A 23561-nucleotide genomic window follows, 5' to 3' on the forward strand; every position below is an offset into this window, starting at 1 on the left:
GCTTTCCACCTTGAGGACAAGGTGGTACTTGGGGAGGGGGGTAATGTTATGCTTGAACCGGCCCAGGAGGGGCCGGCTGGACCCGGTCTGACCCGGGTCTACACCAGGCGGAGGCGGAAACCAGGAAAGGAGGGGGGCGGACAAGGTGGGCCCCACTTGGGGCTGATTTGATTATGTGGGAGGGAAAATTTTGAATGCAAAGGGCTGTTTAGGTATTTGGTAGGAATCCATTATTGCTAATTAGGAGGATTAGGAGGGAAAGGGGGTTATCTTGAATTTGAATGTAATTGGAGATCTAGGGTTTCTTGCTTGGGCTCTTGGCGTTGCCGGAGATTGTCGGAGAGTCGTTCTTCCTCTCGAATCGAAGAACATTGTATCTTGCTTTTGTTTTGATCATCTACTAGTGGAATATAAGTCCATTGCTTGTGTTTCACTCAGATTTCCTACAGATTTCTTTGTTTTCTACTGTTTTCCTGCGTTTTGGGCTGATTTCCTACTGAAAAACAGCAAATCTATTGCTGTTTTCCCCACTCAAATCGATAGGAATACTTGGATCTAAGTATTTCCTATCAGAGATGCATCAGGCATACAGCAGCTTTTTTATGCTTCCATGTAGCTCTATCTTATTGTACTTTGGAACTTCGAGTTGTTTTGGGTTATTTCTTATATTTTGGCCTTATGTTATGAGCCATATCATGTGTCAAATCACGTGGCAAGTGTTCGTGGACTTGAGCTTTAACAAGCCCAACAACTTACTTGCATTCACCTAGCTCGTTGAACCATGTTGATCCCTTTTAACCACCCTTCGACACCTCCACATATGTTGACCTCCACGTCACAATTAGCTTGATCAATCACCTTTTTGGCCTACATATCACCCTCTTTTTTTTTATACTCCTCACTATTTATCTTACTATTTAAAGCAAAAGATAACATTATTATGTGCTGAAATGATCTTGTTTTAATTTATTTATCTTTTGAAAAATAAAATAACCCTTCAAACTCTTGAAAAATCACATGCCATCAATTTTAAACCATTTTCCCATGCTTGAATGTCCCCCCTCCTCTCTTCCCTCCTCTTCTTTTGACAATTGAGTAAACCTCTTGCTCATGACTATAAATATCTCTCTTCACTTGTTAAATTATGTTATAAGGTGAGATTGTAAGATAATCTCGAGTCATCTTATCTAGAAGGCAATATCATAATTATCATTGGGTCTACCTTAATAATAGAGTTGTATGTCCACACAACCACTACTTGAGTTAGGATTGTAAGCCCCATACTTCAAACCTATTTAATGGCAACCACTAAATACAGATCAAGATCTAAATAAAAAAAGAGGCCTCCCTACAGACCTTTGGGGATATAAGTCCTACTATCACTATAAGGTTAGCATAGAATCCTTAAACAACAAATGTAAGCAAACTTGTCAATACCTCAATCTTTGGGAATCGCTCAAAATAAGGTTGTAACTCTCAACTATTGGACATATCTGCATCAGTCAAATCTATAAGCCGCTATGTATAGGGGCACTCTAAAAATAGTGTTAAGTCCCACCTATTTAGCCTTTTACATCAAGATATAAGTCAAAGATTTTAAATTATTAAGCCCAAACAAATAAGTTCAAATTATTAAAAAATCCAAATCAACAAAATATGATTCAACAAATGCAAATCAAGATAATGCAATCCTCAGGCTAGCTCTACCACATAGAGATTGAAAGTCTAGCCAAAGGGCCACCTTCATGTCAAGGTCATAAGTTCCGCCATCAAGCATCCTAAGCATATAAGCCTCAATCTTGTAATCAAGTCAAAAAACAATCACTAAACCACACCTTCCACACCAAGTACAATCTTAAGCCAAGCTAACACGAAGTTGCCAAATCAACAAGATAAATCTCAAAGAAACCTCTAAAGTTCAATCAAATTCATACCAACTATAAGTTGGTGTATGTTATATTCAATAAAAATTTAAAAAGCAGGCACGTCAATTTATAAAGATGAAGAAATGGTGAAGATAGAATTGACTGTTCGGGTATTGATACGGTATCTAATGATGAATTGATAGCTCAAAAAAAAATTTTAATGGTTTGAAGTTGAAAAATGAAGGAATCACCTTGAGTGATGATGAGATTGAAGAAACCATTGCTAACATTGGAAAAGCAATTGAATCAGATGCAACTTTCACTTCACCATCATTGCAAAAGAAGCAATAAGGAGTTGGAATATCAAAGAAGCCCGAAGGAATTTAATTATAGTGGATTATCTAGTTGTGTTACTACCTTTGTTATTTCATTTTAAATTATAATTAATCTAATGTTAGTTGGAATAATACGTAAGAAGAAAATGATATTAAGAAGATGATTTTAAAGATGAATATGAGACTGAATTCAAAGATGATAGACATATTATATATGAAGTTTCTTCTAAAGAAGATGAAATTGAAAAAAAAATGAAGATGAACATGATCCTAATGGTTTAATTAAAATTTTAATTTTGGGCTTAACTTGAAGCTTGTTCACTTACTAATTATAAATATAATATTAACAATACGATTGAGATTAGCTTTATTTTTCTTATTGTGTGCTCATGTGGTTTATGATGATGAACAAAATTATTTTGCTGATAATTTATGAATTATCTTTATTTTTATTTATAGTTTGAGGTTTATGTTTTGATCTGCCTTAAGACTTATGCCTCGCCTCAACAAGGCAAAACATCATTGCTCCCGATTTCATCTTTTGAAACCTTGGCCTCAATGAATGTCATACATCACACAAAAACATGTTCACATGTATGCTCTAATTGCTCTTCTTTACAAAGTAAATCCAAAATCTGATCTTGAATCAATTGTGCATTAAGCCACTAAACCAACTTGAATACAATTCAATCAATCACACTAAACACACAGTGATAACATAGGAACGCATATGAACCACTGTCAAAATACTAGTCCAACGAATTAATTTGATTCATGTATGCATCATTAATGTCATCAAGATAAAGTAAGGGTAGTTGAGAATACCTGTCAACCCGTCCTACGAGAAAAACTTGAAAGAAGACAATTCATGACTGTAAACAATGTTTAAAGTTATGCAATATGATATTGAGGCATTTTCTTTTTGCAAGGCAAGTAAGCCTCATAGTGCTCCAAGGCATAAGCCTCAAATTAAAATCACTACAACAACATCAACATCAACATCAAGCCTTTATCCCACAACAAACCTGAAGCATTTCTCCACTTCAACCATCCAACTTGAATTCTATTAATAATATCCCCATCTATTTCACCATAACTTTGAATAATAGACCCAAAATATCTAAAATGAGTACACTTATTAATGACTTGATCACTTAAAGTCACAAACCCCCCACTAGATCTATTATTATTAAAATTACACTCCATGTATTCAGTTTTAGATCTGCTCAAACAAAAACCTTTAGGCTCAAAGGTTGGCCTCCATAATTCGAGTTTACCGTCAACTCCGTCTCTAGTTTTATCAACAAGAAGAATATCATCAGCAAAAAGCATACCCCAAGGTATATCCTCTTGCAAATGTCTAGTGAGAACATCCATGACTAAAGCAAAAAGATAAGGGCTTAATGTTGCTCCTTGATGTAATCCAACTAAAATAGGAAAATACTTGGTCAAACCACCTTGTGTTTGAACACAACAGCTCTTGCATGCATATCCCTAATGACTTGAATATAAGCAATATCAACTCCTTTCTTTTCTAGAACTCTCCATAGCACTTATTAAAAATTTTAAAAATAAAGCAATTATTAGTAATATTTTTAAATCATAATTGGTAGATCGAGTCCGCCAATTTGACCTTGGATAATGTAATCATGAGATCTTAATCGAGTTAATCACTCATTTCCCAATCATACTACAAAATTATAAAAATAAACTTAATCACCGCCAACCTATAGCACATGTGATGCCCTTAATCAAGAGTACTCTCACGTATCAAATTTGAAATGTAATTCACAATGCAGATTTGCGCCCACAGGAAACTCAATCCCCAAATCTAATATGAATTGTTGATAAACCAAATTCTATCAAGTAGAAATATCCACAAAACATAAAATGATCTTCCTTTAAAAACTCCATGTAGTTCTAGTCCCTAGAGTCCAAAAGAGTTCAAAGGAAGGGATCACCCTTCAATCTCATAAGCATTTAGTGCTCACAACTTTCAACTTTATATATCACCAATGGATGAAGCACATAGAAAGATAGCACAATTTAATAGCATACTAAAGCTCCACAGCATTCACATGGCATATGTCATAACAATATTACAGCTCGTTGCCTTCAACAAAGCATTAACTAAGAGTGGTTACAACTTTCAAGTCCCACTCTATGAATTAGGTTATCTAGTTCAGAAATATGAGCTAATCATGTGGACTACTGCTCTGCTTATCCTATAAGCAAGTTGTGAGCAATAAAATATTGCCTTAACTAGTTTAGGATAAAGGCAACTGAAGCATTCCTTCCCACCCTTCCCTCTATAGGATTATATTTTCTTACCCTTGTACAGAAAGGCCAAACTGCCTACATCAATAACTTAGAACTGCAAAACATAAGAAAATACTGCCAAAAACAAAATGAAAACATCGACCGGAGGATTCCACAAACACTGAAATTCCCATTCATTTTATCACCAGCAACTTATAATTAGTTCCAATTCAAAAAAACAAAAAAAAAAATTCTCATTGTTAAGATACTAAAAAGAATCAGCTCCAAAATAACAGCGTTTTATCAAAAAGAACAATCTTTTAACACGAGAACGCAGTTAAACTATCTCATCTCACAAGAACAGCAGAAGTCTAAAAACCCCAAACCAAAACACACGAAAAATCTCGATATTCCAAGAAGCAGACATGAAATCAAAGCCAATTACCTCGCCCAGCCGGAACTCCGGCGATGAAGGAAGAAGCGAGGCGAAGATAGGGTTGGCTTTCCCTGAACTAAGAGAAAGCGATAGACCGCCTAAGCTTTCGCCTGAGGAAGAAGTGGGAAGAAAAGGAGCGAGCCTGTCCAGAGAGGATAAAGCTTTGGCCTAAAGAGGGAACGGCGAAGAGAGTTCGGGAAGAGAAGGAACGACCGCAAAGCTTCAGCCGTCCGATGGCGTGTTGGCTGCTTTAATATTCGTTAAAGATTCAGATGATGAGTATTTCAATAATTTTACTATATAAATACTTCATTCATATTAGAAATAAACTTTGGATTTCTTTGGTTGATTTAAAATATATGAAATAAAATTCTATTTAAGAAAATATATAAAATAAAATAAAAAATAATCACTATGCTCTCTATTTTGTAGGACAATGTAATAATTTTACATCTATAAATCATTTATGTTAAATTATTTATAATTAATAAATAGATAAAAAAATTTATATTAAATTAATTTATTTAATTATTTAAATAAGATATCAATTGAACTGGGTTGGCTGGCAGTTCAAACTAGTTCACAACAATATGATGTTGGGCCGATTTTTAAGGTTAACTAAATCAGACATATGACTAGTTCACAGTCAAACCGACCAGTCCGTCCGACTTTCAAAACCATAGCAAAAAAGTCGAAATAATATTTGCTCTTTTATTTTAATTCTAAAAATCACCAAAAATATTTGATCCAATGAACATAGCATAGGAAGTATGCTTGATAGTATGTTATATATACTTGGCTTGCCACTAAAGGGGGAATAAAAATACTTAACGTTCATACTAAGGCCCCACTTATGTGCTTTTTATGTCATTATTTTACTTGTTTTTGCCCCTTTCTTTAGAAAATTTTCATGGAAAATGATAAATATGTCTCTTAGTCATGACTTTGTCTCTTAAATTGCATCATGTGATCTTTGTGTTGCTTCATAACTTCATGACTAGTTAGTGCAATCACTCATATTCTCAACCTTGAGTTTGGCCTCTTGATTGTGAGAGATTATTACGTACTGATATCAAACGTGTCCAGAGGTCAATCTGGATGCGTCATGTCACTCAATACAACACAATGCATGTTGTATTGGGTGACATGGCACCTCCGGATTAGCCTTCTGATGCGTTCGGCGTCCGCACGTAATATATTTTTCTTAATTGTGTTGCTTGTCTCTTGGTTGGCATCTCATTGGCTTCTTATGACCTCATATCAACTTGTATTTACCGACCTCGAGTTGAATGAGCTTAGGCTTCGTTTGAGATGACTTTCTTATTATTTTCTAAAGTAGCTTATGACCACAAAAAATTCTTAAAAATAGCAAAATAATAATAACCAAAAGTTGTAAGCTTCAATTGAGAGGATTTCCTTAAAACTATTGTAAAAAACAACATTTTAAATTTATTGTAAAAAATAGCTTTCTAATATAATGTTTTTTAATAGCAAAAAATTAATAACCAAATAAAAATTATAATTACAATCTGCAAAACTAAGCAATAAAAAATTACCACAAACAAAATGTTAGTCTTTATCATTTAAACTTTGATTAATTGTCCCTTCATAGTTCAATTTTTTAGCTTTTGGATAGCTTTTCTCTTCTTTTTTTCCCCTTTGGTTTATTTAGGATTGTTTTTTTGTTTTTTGTTTTCCATTTTTTCATGCTTTTCCAGAGGATTTTGTCCCTTTGGCTTTTCCTATTTTCTTAGAATCATTGTGTTTTTTTTTTTTTTTATTTTACAAGTTGAACCTCTGCTTCTAAAATTTATCAAAAAAAAAAAAAGAGTAAATAAGGAACTTAGTAAACAAAAAACCATCATGGTAGCAATGTGAATGGATTAAAAAATAAATTTACTATTATTATTCATTAAAGTACTTCAAGAAATTTTATTTTTAATAATCATTAGCAACTAGTTTATCAATATAAATTAATTAAGTAATAATTATGCATCTAAATAATATTAAAATTGGAATTCTAATTAATTCGTGAAAGAATAGTTTATCTAATAACAATAAATAACTTTTTAATGAAAATAAAAACTTCTAAGAGACAAAAAAAGTAAATATTTTGATATGATTATTAATCAAAGGCATGTCTTTAAAATTTTCAAAAAAAAAAATACATTTTACAAAAACATACTTTTTAATTTTTAAAATAACCCCATATTTCAGCTTCCATACAGCAAAACTTTCTCATATAGTCCCTCACCTTTTTACCAAATGCCTTAAAAATTTATTTCATCATACCTCTTGAGCACAATACTTAACCAAGAAAACCTTCAGATCATCCGAAAAATTATTCTGTGTAGGCACCGGACGTAGCTCTGTGTTTGGAGACGAATCAGAGCACGCCACGTCACCCGGTACACTGCGGGTATACAACCGCTATACACAACAAGACAGCGGGTACACAGCCGCCGTACACATCAAAGAGGTTATATGACGTGCTCTTATTTGCCTCCTGACGGCGTCCGGTGTCCACACAGAATAATTTCTCTACATCAAAACCATGTTGGCTTCATTTGTTTTACAAACAAGTAAACCGAACCAGAAGAGAACATCCTCCTTAGCTTTCATAGAGCAAAACTTCCCCAAATTGATTTCATTATATCAAAACACATAAGCAAAAATAAGAAATACTATCAAATTGGGCTTCTTTAGTGCCTTCTCATTAGTTCTTAGGATGCTTTCTTTCTTTGTTTTGCAGACAAAACTAGACCAAAATAGAAGGTGGCAGACCCCAAAAAAATGTATATATGCATTCCCCACTGGACTCATTTAGAAGAATTAGTAAATATATACAGAAAAAGCTATATCTAAACTAGAGCTCGAGTTGAATGAAGAACAAAGTTGGAAAAAAAAATCTTACAATCTATCCATCTTCCCAGTATATTTGAGCTCGGCACATAAGTCGTCGTAGACTAGCCGAACAACTTCAAGCTCACTTCTGAGCTCTTGTTCCTGCAAATCAAAAACAAGGTATAGAAGGCCATGAGATGATGATTCTATTAAGATCCATGTGTGATGTAGTGGATTGGCAAAAGAAACAGATCTGCTAGAAGAAACACCAAGAACAAGAGAAAAAATCAAGCTCAAAAGCTTAAAATCATATAAAATTCATCATTGATCTTTCATGTTACAATACTTGCATATTTATAAGCTAATACGTACATTCTAGAAGCTAATAGTAACAAACTTAGATAACATATTCCTAAAGCTGCATTTAGTTAAGATGCTCCTACATCAATTTGGAAATGTTTAACCTCGCTGCGCAAGATTTCTATTTCAAGTCCAGGTCATATATATATTTGTAGTGGGTTTGTATAAAACTCCCTATAATTTGGTCTTTTTTCTGTTTAAAAATTCATAACAAGTTTAATGGTTTATCTTATTTATAAATAAGAATGGCAAAACCTCTCATACATGACAGGATTTTTAAAATCGTATGCCTTGGCTTCTTTGAAACCTTGGTAGCACTGCTAGTGTTTGTTCTGCTGGGATTTTATAATAAACTCTAGTAGTTGATACTAGAAACATCTTGATTTCGAAAAAAAACAAGGTATATATATACCGTAGTTTCAAGAAAATCAAGCAAAAGGCCAGGGGGTTGAGAAATCCTACACCCTTGGGAATTTTATATTAGTAACCACACAAAGGATTTTTAGATCCCTAAAGATAAAGCAGCCTTACCAATATTGTAGATTTTTGAGGACTTAATGCTAAAGTACCGAACCATTGGGTTTGTAAGTTTAGATATTTAAATCATGAATTCTCACAATCTTATGAAACTCATGAGATGATTGTTAAAAAATCCAACGGGATTAGGTTATTCCTTTTAAGGAAGAGAAAGATAAGCCACTTCTACATGTAAAGTTAAATTGTATTTTCAAAAAATATACATATGAAGATGATGACATTGTGCGTAGATGGTGACTCATTAGTTGAGTGATAAGTCCCAACTATGAGACCCATGCTCGAAGCACGCAACTCGTATAAAATTGAGATGTATTTGCTAAATGGCGAAAAAAAGAGATGATGACTGATATAATGTTAAACCTAGAAGTTCAAAAATCAAAGCTAAATGCTTGAAGACAAATAAGGCGACATATACAACAAAGTACTTTGATCAAAATAAAGGTTAAATTAAGCCGACCAAGGTCTGGTATTTTCGATGGCATTATGGCTTTCTTCGAGGATTTGTATCCCCTATAATTTTCAAAGTGATTAGACTTGAAGTGTAAGTGATCGAACCAACTCATGAGTTGGCTTGAATTTAGCTCATTAATGACTTTATCAGCCATGCTCAATGAGTTATCACAAGTATTATTAAGCTCAACAAGCAACTCATCGAGCTCAAGCACATTGAAGAGCTCGAGTTTGCACTCAAGGGAAACTAGTTGAGTAGACCTCGAGTCAAGTATGACTTGAGCTGGAGCTCGACTCATTTATAGCCCTAGATTAGACTAACGCATAACTCGGACTACTGGTCTTTTGAGCAGGGTAAACCCAAAATTTTCACTTAAAAAAATAAGCTATCTCACTGAAGCGGAGAATGTAAAGGTACCGGAAATTGTCAATGCAGAAATAAATGAAGAAAATGGAAAATGCATCTCATATGAAAATAGACACATCACCTTATGTGTAAGTTCTTCCACCGACTTCTCAAGTTCCATGCACCTGTGTAGTGTAGAAAACATAAAACTATCAAGCTGAAAAACTGCTTCAATGGTTACTAGTCTAGTAGTGATCACTAGTTATTTATGCAGTACACTGCAAGTAAAATATAACAGTAATACCATGCACATCATAATTAACCATTAATATCTATGCCGCATTGAATTATCTTTAGTATATTGATTTTAGCGGACACTCCAGGCTCCTGAAAGCCACCAAATGACCAATAAAACCTCCATAATTTTTGGTAGTAATTTACAAAGGAACATTAATGAATTTTGAGATATAACAAATTTGAAGAAGTTCCATGGAGAGGATTTATGAAAGAAGGATTGCAATAAATACAATAAGCATGCTGTGACGAAACAAGATACAGTAAATAGAACGTCAGTTGCCATCTACTTACTGTTGAGTGAGTTGTTCCCTTCGTTGTACCATGGTTATAAATGCTTGATTTCTATCCCTCTTACCATGTTGAATCTGTCAAATAAATACAAATGAAAAGCTACGATTTAAGTACTAACTTAAGTTTACATACACAAACTACAAAAAAAATTTACATTTGAAATCAGCATGCAGTTTGTTCTCTACAGCATTTAGAAGCCACTAGGCAAGTTGCCTAGTGTTATTGCACCTTGCATGCTAATGGAGGTTGGGTTCGAATTTTAAAAAAAAAAAAAAGTCATTTAGACCTGAATTTGAGGTTTGTTTTTGTGTGCAGGGGCATTTCCACTAGTAACAGACTGCAGCTTCAGCGCCTCAGTTGCATATATATTTTCTCCATTATTTTCATTTTCTGGCAGTACTGCAAAAACATTCATAAAAAATCGAGTTGATGAAGTTAGAATAATAACCGGATCAATAAGCACAATTGAAACCACGACAGGAAAATTTTATTTTAGTTACACCCTACCTCAGAATATAGAACTTAATTTTCTAAAAAATAAAAAATTACATTAATAACCAACCCTCCCCTAGGTTTTAGTAAATGTAGCAATTCAAGAAGAATAGTTACGAGCATTAAGATTCTTGTTACTTAGTGAACTGTTAAACAAAGCTTATAGAGAACTGACAATCCAACCTTAGGGATCTCTCAACACTAACACAAGGACATGACACTGGTGAGTGGCACCTGTTACAGCGGGTAAAGGGATCCATGAAATAATATTAGGAATAATACATTAGAAATTTTACAATAACAAATACATTATTTTAAAAGTTTGAGATGTTTTGTGCCTAATTGGACATGGTCATTCATTATGGTAAAAATAATCATCTTATCATACTAAACAAGAAGTTACGATGTGGATTATGGATCCTCCACTGTTTTATGTAAAATGATACACTGTGTTAAACTATATTGAGTTTTAATAATTCTGCTCAAATTTTTCTCAAGCCTTTCTCCAGCCTGCCTTAATTTTTTCCCCTACTAATGTAACCATTGTGCTTCTTATCTGCACCTTCCATGCCCAAATCATTGAACCTCAAATGATTACATTCACACTTCACAGAAACTACTTCCTTCCGTTCTGTAGCATAATTTTTCATCTTCCCAGAACATCTATCTCACATTCACACTTCCGAGACAGTATGCATTCTTATTTCTGTTTCATTAAACTTGCCCTCTAGTTTCCGTTTTGACTAGACAGTATTTAATTTCCGAGCACATCAATCTTAAGGTCTGAGAATTCAACCTAAAGATCATAAATCGACTGAAACTTGGCTGACATTCTTTGCTCAAATGACTGGGATTAAAATCCATATAAAAGACCAAGGAATTTAATTTGCCTGATCAAAATCTTCTGGAACCAATCTAAAACTACGTCTGGTGGGCTCTATTAAATATAAATATTAAAACAAATGCACACAAGCATATCTTCATGGTAAAATCATGTATACATGTATGTGAAAGACATGAAGAAATGCAAATTTTTGTATCTATATAAAACTTTTATAGATATGAACATAAGTAAAAATCTATGGACTTAAGTAATGATCAAAAGACCCGTAATTATCCATAAACACTCTTCTTTAATGATAATGATCCATAGATCCCTTCTAAGTTAAGTTTTTCTAATGAGGTGGTTTTCCTATTTTATGTGAAAACCAAAATTAATTGTTTTTCCTTCCTAGAGTGCTGTAGTAACATGTGAGTTTGTAGCAGCAATGCAATGGTAGGGCAACAGCAAGGCAACAATAATGCAATAACAAGACAATTTGGATACTTTAACAAGATACCTAAAACAAGAAAACAAGGTAATTCACAAATAACAACAAAATTTTTGCAAATAGCAATCAAAAATAAGGGTGGTAGACAACCATAATTAGTGATTACAATAGTATCGGAACCGAAACCTTTCAAGCTTACAAGAATTCTGATTTTAGATTAATTTCTTTGCAAGAAATTAAGCTTATTTATAAGCAAATACAACATGAATAAACCCAAATATATTTATGTATTCCAATACCAAGAATTGGTCTATGCAAGGGCTAATCTTAAGCTAGCCTATGTATATTTTTCAATTCTTAAGGTAGGTCAAATTTGCCTTTTTTGGGACCATTTTCACCCCCGCACTATCTTACCTCGCATTGCTTCATTGAATTTTATTTCAATACTTCCACTCATATTCATTAAATGTATCAAGTAATATTGCAATATGTAAAATTTCATCTCAAACTTACATGATTATTTTATTGTTCATAAAAAACATCCTACCGGCATCTCTCTCTCCTACACACATTGCTTCTACTTTCCCAGCAACAAGTCCACAAATTGGATCCAAGTAAAATTATACAGCCTTCGAAGTCATAATTTTTTGCTAAAACTGGTTGCCCGTTTCACTCTCTTGCCCAAAAAATAGCCTAACACATGCTAAACATCTATTCTAATAATTATGCACCTTAATTTGCTCAAGTTTTCGTCATTTGGACAAATTATCTTTACGGCTATCCAAAAGCAAATCCCAGAGGCGCCAATGTTGCTGCGATTGTTTTCCTGATTTAGACAAGGACATGCCTATTAAATGGTCATCTTAAAGAAGCACACAGAAATAATTTAACAATAATCCTTGCTAGCAATCTCTCGAACAAAGATATTGCAACTGGAAAAATTCCATTGAAATTTGCATGGTGATAACATTAGCGCAAAGAATAAAACCATTTGGAGCATCATGATTAACATCATGTTTATATGATCTAGCTCTAAGAATGAACAATAGCAACAATTGTACAAATGAAATTATGAAAAGGTATGCATTCAAATTTAACATCTGATACTAATAGTGCACATGTTTAAAAGTTTCAAATTGATCAATTATTCTTTTTCAACTATCTATTCATGCATCATTTCATATCTTTCAACAACTTCTTGCTTTTTACATATTTCTTACTTCACAATGATCCAGGCCATGCCATGTTTCACAACTTATAACTATATACATTTAGCCTAAATCCATTAACAATGCACTCAGAACAGGACCGCACAAGGGCATACAAATCTCAGACTAACCTTCAGTTGCCAAGTTTTCACGCAGGAACATATTAAAGTTATTGTATTTGAAAAATAAACCATGATTAAAGGACTACCTGCTTGAGAACTTTCCCCACCATTGGCAAGGAAACTCTTCAGTCTTGTGAAGCTTGATTGGGGCTGTGATACATCCGCTTCTTCTACATCCTGTGCACACTTCCTTCTTTTAGCTTCCTGCACACTCTCGAATGTTTCTTGATTATACACTCGATAACCATCTGGTAATTCTTTTGAAGATGAAACTTTAAAAGCAACATAACCAACCAAATGACAATGATACTTCCTGCAAAGCGAAATGGCCAAATCCCACTAATAAGATTCTCAGAAGTCAAACTACATGGAATGACACAAGGTTTAAGAAGGATCATGAAAGGCTTCTAAAACATCACAACCAACATAACGCATTAATGCAATAACCATTCTAATTGCCTACTGATACACAAGAGAAAAATGGTTTTACAGAAGTCAAAAAAATAGGAAAAATGAATTTACCGATGTCCAAAAATTAGAAAACAAGGACCTCAAACAAATTAAGTAGAGAACAACTTGTAGACCACAAACATAGAGACTTAATGAGAGTTTTATAAAACTAGATATTAGAAAAGTCAAACAATAAATTTTTAAGTAAAGAACAGGTAAGCATGCTTGTTTCTTTTAGAGAAGAAAGATATGCACCAAGAAAAACAATTCATTAATTCACTGCAATAGGTGATTGAAGTTACGAAATGAGCATATACGTGAAAAGGTTGGAGTAGCCCCAGTGGAAGATAAGATTAGAGGGAGTTGCCTTAGATGGTTTGGTCACATAAAATGGCGACCTTCAGATGACCCGGTTAGAAAAGTAGATGTATTAGATTTGAATTGTGATAAGAAAGGTAGAGGTAGACCTAAAAAGACTTGGTTAGAAAATATTAGAAATAACCTTTCTTTATTAGATTTAGATGAAAATTTGAATCTTAACAAGACACAATGTAGAAAAATGATTCATGTAGCCGACCCCACATAATGGGATAAAGGCTTGTTGTTGTTGTTGTAGGTGATGGAAGTTACCTAGGCAAGTTTCAGAAATAGAAAGAAATCATAACATACTTCGATGAAATTTCTGTATGGAACATATGAGCAGGCTTGCTTGCTTGATTGAAAAAAACAAAAAAGGTTAAATCACAATATTCCAGTGACATGAATAGAATATTACAAGCATAACTTAATAGGAAGAAAAAAAAATGGAAAACAATGACTTCACAGACCGACACATCTTTGGGATTCAGATATTAACAACAGGTTCTGCCATTAGCTTAGGAATCAATAATGAGAGTACTGCATTCTTAGTATAAAATGTATTCAGTGATTCAGTGGAAATTGATAAGATCATATAAATGATATAATAAAATAAGAGGAACTCTAGCAGTCCACAAAAAACTCCTCAAAGATTTACGATCTATTTGGAACAAATTTTTAATTGTTTTGCTTTTTCATACCGCTATCACACTTTTATTTGACTATTATTTTTTTACTATTTTTTTAAAAAAAAATATAGTGGGAAACTCTTTTTATAATCATATCTAATAGAACATTATAGCTGTAATAAAATTATTATTTAACTTTTTCCAAAAAAAAAAAAATTATAACACCATGCTGGCTCAAGAAAAACGGCACAACGGCATGAATAACGCTTTGCAGATATAGGATTTAATTACCCTTAAGTTAGATTGTATTTAACCATATTTTCCCTGAGGTTAGTGTCAGGGTTTAGTTAGATTTAGGTCATTATTATGAGCACAAGCACTCATAGTTAATTACCTCTCTTAACACGTATGAGAGTGCTCTCAATTAAGGATGAATAATTTTAATTATTTTAGTCTCAGTTGTGGGGGAAAATGGTGGTAAACCCGATGAAGATCACATGGTTCCGTCATCTCATGTATGCCAAATATTTCAGTCTACCAAAACTAGCAATCGTTAATCATAGTGTCAAGGGAATCTAATTAGCAGTCATGAGTTGACTCCTCGCAGAGATCCCGAACAGACTGAAATGGTTAAATATAGGTGGATTTGGTTTAGATTTGAAAAAGGTGGTTTAGGGTTTATATCTATTAGAATACCCATAAGCTATTTGGTTTGAGATTTATAACTTCGTTTAGAAGTTATCCAAAAATTTGAATTGAAGCGGGTCTTACGGCTTCTCCTAGAAGTAGCCCAAGTGTTTGAATTTGGGTCGGGACTTATGGTTTTCATTGAAAGTAGCACGTAAAGCAAATCTTACGCTTCTATTAGAAGTAGCCCAGGTGCTTGAATTTGGTTTATTTACCAATTTTTCTAACATTTGGGTCTTATGACTTCACTTATAAGTTGCTCATTGGCTAGTCTTACAACCAAGCTCTATAGGCTATGCTACCTAATTATTTTGGTTGAGGGTTTGATATTTTATTTAGAAATTCCCCAAAAAATAGGTTTTACAACTCCCTTTAGAAATTCCCCAAAAAAATAGGTTTTACAACTCCCTTTAGAAATTGCCTGATTATTTGGGTATAATGGATCTTATTGTTTCTCTTTGGAAGTAGCCCAATGGTGAGTCTTACAACCAAGCACTATAAGCAAGGCTACCCATTAGTTTTGGTTGTTTAGGTCAAACAGCGTCCCTTAGGAAGTAGCATGAAGGTTTGTATGACTTACTGCTTCCCTTTGGAAGTAGCCTGGTTATTTGTGTTTAGGGTATCTTGGACTGCACCCGTAGGTATTTTAGCTTGTAGTTGTTTGCTAGCTTAACATTAGACGAGCTTTTAGTTGTTTACTTCCTGCTTTAATAGTTCAGTATTTTACCCTGCTTTTCTTTTCTTGCACTTTAGTTGTTAATACATTGCTTTTCTTTCATGTACTAGTGCCCTGCTTTACTTTATGTACCGTACTTTACTTTCAACACCCTATTGTTTTGCTTTAACATTTATTTGGTATTAATCAATTTTACTTGCTTGCTTGCAGGAATTCGTGCTACCTTAGAGTTTGCACAAGAGTACAGGAGAGCTTTCACAGAGAGTTGTTTTGGAGAGTTTGGTGTTCAGAGTTTGATGAGCTTTGTTTGAGAGTTTGAGTGTAAGTTTGTTGAGAGCAATTGTTGGTTGTACAGTATTTTATTTGGTGCTGAGTTGTACACTCTTAGTACAAACACTATATTTTTGCATTTCCTTTTATAATTGCTTAATTAATTAATTAACTAATTAACCAAAAATAAATTTTCTAATTAATTGCATTAATTAATTAACCAATAACAAATCTGATTGATCTCATTTAATTAATTAACAGGCACCCATATTTTAAACTGATCTCGAATTTTTAAATTAACAAACGAATAAATTTAAATGAATTTCAATTAATTAATTAACTTTAATTAATTAATTTCAATTAACTAATGGATTTTTATTAATTAATTAATTTCAATCAATTGATTAATTTCGATCAAGCAATTTCAATTAATTGATTAATTTGATTTTAATTAATTAATTTTTATTAATTAAATTTAATCTAGTTAATTGAATTAATTAATTAAAATCAAATTTAAATTGCTCTCCAATCGGTAGTCTTCTGGGGCGATTTCGGCAACCTCCCGACATCCCCCTCAATGGGGAGGTCGGGACGGCACTTGCCATTGTTTTCTTTTCGGCCGAATCTAATAAGATCTACAGCGTGAGGGCTTTAGTTGATATTCTTCCTGGCCGGATCTAAAATCGATGGCGAGAGTCTTCAATTTGCACCTATTAGCTTATCCCTCATTTTATTATTATTATTATTATTATTATTATAAAACATACCATTGCCAATTCTTGGTATCAATGGGCTATTAGTAGACAAGATTATACAGTATACAAGAGTGAAAGCTATGAAACCTTCTGCACTTGAGGTCGGAAAGAATAGTAATTAAATCGGATACAAAACGGAGGTCGTATACTCGTACGTGGGTCTTACGAACTAGGGCGTTCGTGTGTATAGTGCCGAACGAAGCAGGCTAGTAGGCGGTGGCTCTGGCGCTTGAAAAAGGAAAAAGCAGCGCATCGGGAGGTTTCATGTGGGTGTGGTTAGTTGACCTAACCACACAAAGCAAGTAGGCGGGTGTTGGAATGTAAAGCGTGGAATCACAAAAGCATACGGATTGAAGCAAACGATCGTGAGGAGTTCGAGGACAGAGCGACTAGGTTGAAAGCAGGTTCGGGTGGAGGAGACCGCACAAGTTGAAGTGGAGTATCAAAATACCTAAATTCAAGGTGAGTCCTCGTGTATTTAAATTATAGTAATAGTTTTGCTTTCTTCTAAATTTAATGCATAGAAGGATATTACTACATGCTTATTTAGTTATTGTTGCAAGTTAAATCATATTTTATTTTTCTCATATTCAATATTATTCATATTGGTATATACGATAATTAGAATGTTATGTTTAACATTTTTATATAAAGTTATTGAATTTTATATGATTGAAATGGCTAGATAGATATGCTCACATGTATAAGTTGAATGATGGAGCATAGCCCCTCGTGGCACTAGCTGGGTACGTAATGTACCCACACTTGTTAAAATGAAAAAGAAAGTACCTTCATTGGTACTATTTTAGATGATATCTCCTGTAATAGGTGTATTAGTTACAAAAAATGTTATGACATGATATGATTATTACATACATGCATATGATGTGATTTATGGCCAATTCCAAATTTAAAGGTTATTAAATATGATTACATTATAGTTTATAACAAGCATGCATATTATTCTAAAGGCCTTGAATTACTGTAATTTAGAAGCATGATGTATTGATGTGCTCACTGAGTGGTGACTCGCTCTTTAATTGCAAATGTTCATAGGTATTATCCAAAGAGTTTAAATGAGTTGAAGAGGATAGAACGTGTATCGTAGTCGCGACGCTCCGAGAAAAAGGTATTTACAGCATTTTACTTAAATACATTTGAGATATTAGTTGATCTGTCAATATATTGGAACTTGTTTTAGAAAATGAAATTTTAAACCCATCCGACCATTTATTCTCACCTCATTAATTCGATCCTCTGGCCTAGATCATAACATATAGTAATTATGGTCCCAATTCAAATGGAATCCTTTTTTTCAGTCATCACCGTTTCCATACAGCATACAGTGGAGAAAAAATTCAGGGATACAAGTAATGCAAGGTTAATATAGATTGTCAATCACTGTTTTTTCTAATATATTTCTTTCTATGCTATGTCCTCAAATTGTGACATGTATGCCCCATAAATTTTGTGCATGTTGCCACCTCAACTCATAAGAAATCGAAGCCTTTCTCTTTTATGCTTTTCAACAATCTCCTTGGCGTATGTTGAACTACGTTTTAAGGGTTGACATCAATTTTCATGTTTTTCCATTGTGCTTAGTATTGCACTTCGTGCTCCACAGTCCAGCAATCTATTTGTATTTATTACTATCCAATGAAAACATAATGATGTTTACAGCACACATTAACAGCTAGCGAAGAAACTAATATAAACTTCCAAACTAGCTGATCTAGAAAGGACACAAATGCAGAGGGTTAAGGTTTATTTCTGAGTCTAATACTAGTACAAATTGTCTAAGATTTCCTTGTCAGCATCTACCTGTAGTATATACTTAGACAACCAAAATCTTTTGTTCTGTGAAAGGAACAGCAGTATATCCATTGATTGGCATGATCGTACTGGCAAACAAGATAATCGTCTAAACCCTTAATAGTAATCTCTGCAGCTCATCGTTGCACTATGTAGTGAACTCATCACTAGTTGATACAGTATTGATGCCTTCTTGCCAATCGCCTCCAGTTTTCGCAACCTTTTCAGGAGCCTTATGACAATGCCCTTCATGCATGATTGCATATATGAAAACCGAAGGTAAAGCTTCTCTTAATGCTATAGCAACGCAAGCAGCAATATAACAACTAGCTAAGCGAGCATAATTTATACGCAATTGAATTCCCTGAGTGCAATGCATCAATTGAAAGGAAACTAAATGCAAAAAAATTACCAATATTCCAGTGCCATGTCCTTCAGGCGGTTTTCCAGTTTATGAAAAATGTCTGATTTTTCAAAATCCTGCTTATCATGAGTAGGTTTCAAACAGTCAACCTGGAGTACCCCTGGCAATGACAATGTAATTATCATTAGTGACAAATCAATGTTCAACAAAACAGATAAATATCTCAAGATGCACCTAGATAGAAGTAATGAGAAAAAACAAAAAGAACAAACGGCCTCTTACCAACAACCCCTCTACATTTGTGAACCACACGCCAAAAGGGCTGCCGATCAAAAACCACAAAAGATTATTAAGTAAACAATCAAGGAATATGAAAGGGATTCCCAAAAAAACCATAGTAACATCTAAAAGGTGGTCATATATGTATTAGAAAAGAAAGTGCCTCAACCTAGAGTAAGTATTATACAATAACATCAAACATTTATCCCACTACATGAGGTCAGCTACATGAATCATTTTTCCCCATTGAGTCTTGTTAAGAGTCTAAAGTAATTGCAAAAGAGATCAAGCATCACAAAAAAGAATGCCAAAATTTATGTGGTTCGGCTAAAGTATACGTCTGCAACCGCATAGAGATCAAATAATTCGTTAAATTTCATAAAGAGTGCACGAAGAATTACACTCAAATAAAGCTGGAGAAATAGACAGATAAAATTTTATCTAGTTGAAAGAAAATGCAGTCAAAAGTTGCAAAAATGAGGATAGGACTAAAAAAAGAACATGCTTTTGTTTCTCTAGTTACTCTCTTCAACTCTTTATTGCTGGAGCTCAAATGAGAATAGTTCATTGCTATGACCAAGAACTTATACTCTTGCTAAGACCAAAAGATGACACCACTCTTCCTTCTTGAAGAAGCCGAAAAATTTCACTTGCAGGACCCCAAGTATCACAAAATTTTTAAAAGGTAAAGCATAATTTTTTTTGGCATAAAAATATGGCCCAAAAGTTACCCCTTTTTTTTCTCATTCCTCCATAAAACATCACAGTTATTTTCATGGCATCCTATTTTTAATTTCGAATATTTTGCTATATATAAGTATATATATATTCATTTAATAGCTTAATTAATTAAGAGTTCATTAACAGTTTAAATTACTGTAACATATTCTTAATTAAAGGATAAGTAATGTTAATGTTATATCACTGTAGCATACAACCACTTTTTTTAATTAATTCTGCTGTAGCGGTTCTACTAATCAGAGCATGCAAAGGTTGATTTTTGGCATGCTGTAATCCCACGGCTAAGAGTAAGTTTGGAAGATTGAGTGGAAAGAGCACTATTATATGATATATATAAAATAAGATTTAGTTAAGTAAACAGCAGTTCCCATTCCTTTTTCCCAACTCGATCCTCTGGAGTTCGAGTTGGGGGATCCGTGAGGGCTTGCGGGAGCTGCTGCTGGCTGCTGGGAGGAAAACTTTCAGAAATAAAGGTCAGAAAATCAGTATTTGTTGAAATGAATGTTTGCTGAAATGGTGGAATTCAGTAATGTTTGCTAAAATTTGTATTTCTGAAATGTTGGAATTCAGTAAGGAAAAAGAGGCTTAATCAATGTTTGCTGTTACTGAATTCTGCGTTGCTGAAATTATACTGCAAGGTTTGCTGAAAAGTGAAAACATGTAAGGATGTTTGCTGAAATTAGGTATGCTGTTTTTTTGTTGAAAACGGTAAGGAAGAGGGGCTGTTGCTGAATTCAAGCGGGGAAAAGAGAAAGGAAAGGAGGGGAGGTGAGGAAAGGAGGGGAGGTGAGGAAAGAGAGGTAAGGGAAAGATTTTGGGTTGACTGAGGAAAAGTGCATTTGAGGTAAATTTATAAGATTATTTTATAACCTATATTAGTTTATTTAAATGCATAATAAATCACAAAAAAGTATGCTTTAGGCTGTTACAGAAGGAAAAGAAGGTAGGGTATTATAGAAAAACCAATTGATAGCAAGGTGATATACCAATTTGTAGTATAGAAAAAAGCAATATTTTTATATAAATGTGGCAGTATGTTTATTTAATTGTGGTGGCAATTATTTTCATGTTAAGCATGTTAATGGTTTACTAGCATATTTGGTTTCAGTATTAGTTAGATGAGTTTATTAGATATACATGTTTATTACAATATATAAAGATGTATGATAGTAGAAATGTGAAGCTTTATGAAAGATAAAACTAAATATAAATGAAATGTGGAATAGACCCGCATAAGTAAAGGCGAAAGACCTGACGAGATAAGCCTTAGGGAAGCCGTACAAAAAGTACCCTACATTCTCTCACTTCTAAAAGTTGGGAATTCGAACCCTTCTTGATTGAGAGAGCTTCCCTCCAACTCTAAAAGTTGATATTGCGGACCAAACCTTGAATTAGAGAATTAAAAGTGTTCAAAAGCCTATAGTCATCATATGACTTGCCCAAAGTATTGAACAGTAAATATAATAGGAAATGTGAAAAGTTAAATATACATTGATGTTTTATACATGCTTATTATATAAAACCCAAATTGTTTTCAATTGGCTGCAAACATGTTTCTTATTTCTTATACTATGTTTATGTATTTCATGAAGCTCTAGCTCATAAGCAACAGTTGTACTGCAGGACAAGGGAAAGAGCCCACGGGGTTCTAGGCAGGAGATTGGCTGCACTTTTGTGTACATACGTTTTGAGTGTACATAGAAGTCAGAATAGAAAGTTGTACAGCAAACGTTTGAGTATGTAAATATTATTCGAAAATTTAGTAAGTTGTGTATTTTATTCGATGCGTTTTAAATATGCTTCCAGTTATGAAATATGAAATAGAATCTAAGGTTTGAAAAACTTAATGTTTTGGGATAGTTTAAATAGGCTATTTCCTCTCACTTGATCTTGATAGATGCATTTCAGGATGGGTGTTATTAAGAGATATGTCTCTCCAGATTCACCCTCTCAGTTACACTGCAAGTCGACTGTAGGGGAGGTAAAAATGGGTGTACATTAAAAAAAAAGAACTTTTTTTCTCAGATGAACTACTCTCCTCTCTCTTCCTTTTCCTCTTTCTCTCCTCTCTTTATTGCTTCTTGTTGTGACATGTATCAACACCAAGCAATCATCTACTTGTATAGTGCTTAGAGGTGATAAGTAGCAAACTTGAATATGTAAGATAGATGATATTAGGTATCATAATGTTGATATTAGGATGAGGATGGTAAGTAATAAACTTATAGAAGTTATATAAAATATAGTGGGTAAAAGTTTATATGATTTAAGCAAAGAAATTTATTTTCATATCATTAAATATGAAGTTAGGCAATTTAAAAAATTTCAAAATAAGTTCATAAAAATTCTAAAAAGAAAAGACCAAAAACCTACATTTAGACCACGGAGTTCATTATAGTGAATAGCCTAACAAAACAAAACCAATGTCAGGCCAATGTCAATAATTCTTTTTTTTGGGAAATAATGTCAATAATTCCGTCCTAAATTTTGCATGGTTAAAAATTCTCATAGGTTTATTGTCCAACCAACAACAACAACAACAACATCAAGCCTTTGTCCCACTTAGGATTCATGTCCAACCAAAAACCAATAATCAAAACAAGAACTCCATATAAAGTAAATAAACACACTATTTACATCTAATTATTGTAAGATCCATAAAGAGCAAACATGACAAAATAACAGATATAACTTTGAAACACAAATATATCAAATAAAAAATCATGGGGCATTCTAAAGTTTCCAGGTTTAATAATAATATTAAATCAAGGAATACTAACCATTATAAGACGGCATCGATGGTATATATTGAATCCATGTATGTCAAGGTGTGGTGCCCCATTTAAGAATCCGATGACAGTCCCAATTTCCTCAGACTGAATTGAGAAAATTAAAGCATGTGAAAATATGATAGTAAGTATTCAAAATTGTATAAAAGTTAAAGTTATAATTACTAACAAATTTTATACCCTAATTTTTACAACTCAGAAAAATGATTACAAATACTTTTCTTAAATTCTTTTGATATATATATATATATATAATTTAGACTAAATTAATTTAATAATGTTATTCATGGGTTTAATTTCACTGTACAGTAAAACTATTCTACAGTTAACTCATTTTCCATTTCCATTCACTCCATGCACTAACAGATGTACTAATGGATGGTCATATGCCCAATTTGGATTAAAAATAAATTTATAAAAAAATTTCAAAGTTTAAAGTGTTTTCTAATTTAATTAAATCCATTTGAATCGATATAAGTAAACCCAAATGATGTGATAATGCGCTTTACACATAGCTGCGTAGCATTAGACGACTTGATTTGGGCAGTCGCAGTCCATTCTAATTGAATAGAACGGAAGGTGATCATGCCATCTCCTACGCCTGAGACAACAATCACCGATCAAAACCCCTTTGATTAG

General features: G+C 33.4%; 2 protein-coding genes across 5 annotated transcripts in view; both read right to left on the reverse strand.

Moving 5' to 3' along the window:
• The window catches only part of LOC110100716, a 15981-nt gene extending 10892 nt beyond the window's left edge, over positions 1–5089 (reverse strand). The window contains exon 1 of one of the 2 annotated variants that reach the window (XM_028699579.1): positions 4905–5089. The gene's annotated coding sequence lies outside the window, so the exon portion shown is untranslated. The remainder of the gene's footprint in view (positions 1–4904) is intronic. The other variant, XM_020828351.2, reaches the window with a different exon arrangement.
• Positions 5090–7577: 2488 nt separating this feature from the next.
• The window catches only part of LOC110100702 (protein MICRORCHIDIA 6), a 37398-nt gene continuing 21414 nt past the window's right edge, over positions 7578–23561 (reverse strand). For 2 of the 3 annotated variants that reach the window (XM_020828321.2, XM_020828320.2), the window contains exons 14-21: positions 22914–23009; positions 19396–19435; positions 19162–19273; positions 13200–13426; positions 10307–10419; positions 10021–10094; positions 9575–9617; positions 7578–7901 (exon numbers count right to left, since the gene is read on the reverse strand). In XM_020828321.2, the coding sequence (XP_020683980.1) occupies positions 7806–7901; positions 9575–9617; positions 10021–10094; positions 10307–10419; positions 13200–13426; positions 19162–19273; positions 19396–19435; positions 22914–23009 (801 nt within the window). In that variant the 3' untranslated portion in view covers positions 7578–7805. The remainder of the gene's footprint in view (positions 7902–9574; positions 9618–10020; positions 10095–10306; positions 10420–13199; positions 13427–19161; positions 19274–19395; positions 19436–22913; positions 23010–23561) is intronic. The other variant, XM_020828322.2, reaches the window with a different exon arrangement.

The sequence above is a fragment of the Dendrobium catenatum genome, unplaced genomic scaffold (assembly GCF_001605985.2).
Source record: "Dendrobium catenatum unplaced genomic scaffold, ASM160598v2 fragScaff_scaffold_1342, whole genome shotgun sequence".
Taxonomy (NCBI): domain Eukaryota; kingdom Viridiplantae; phylum Streptophyta; class Magnoliopsida; order Asparagales; family Orchidaceae; genus Dendrobium; species Dendrobium catenatum.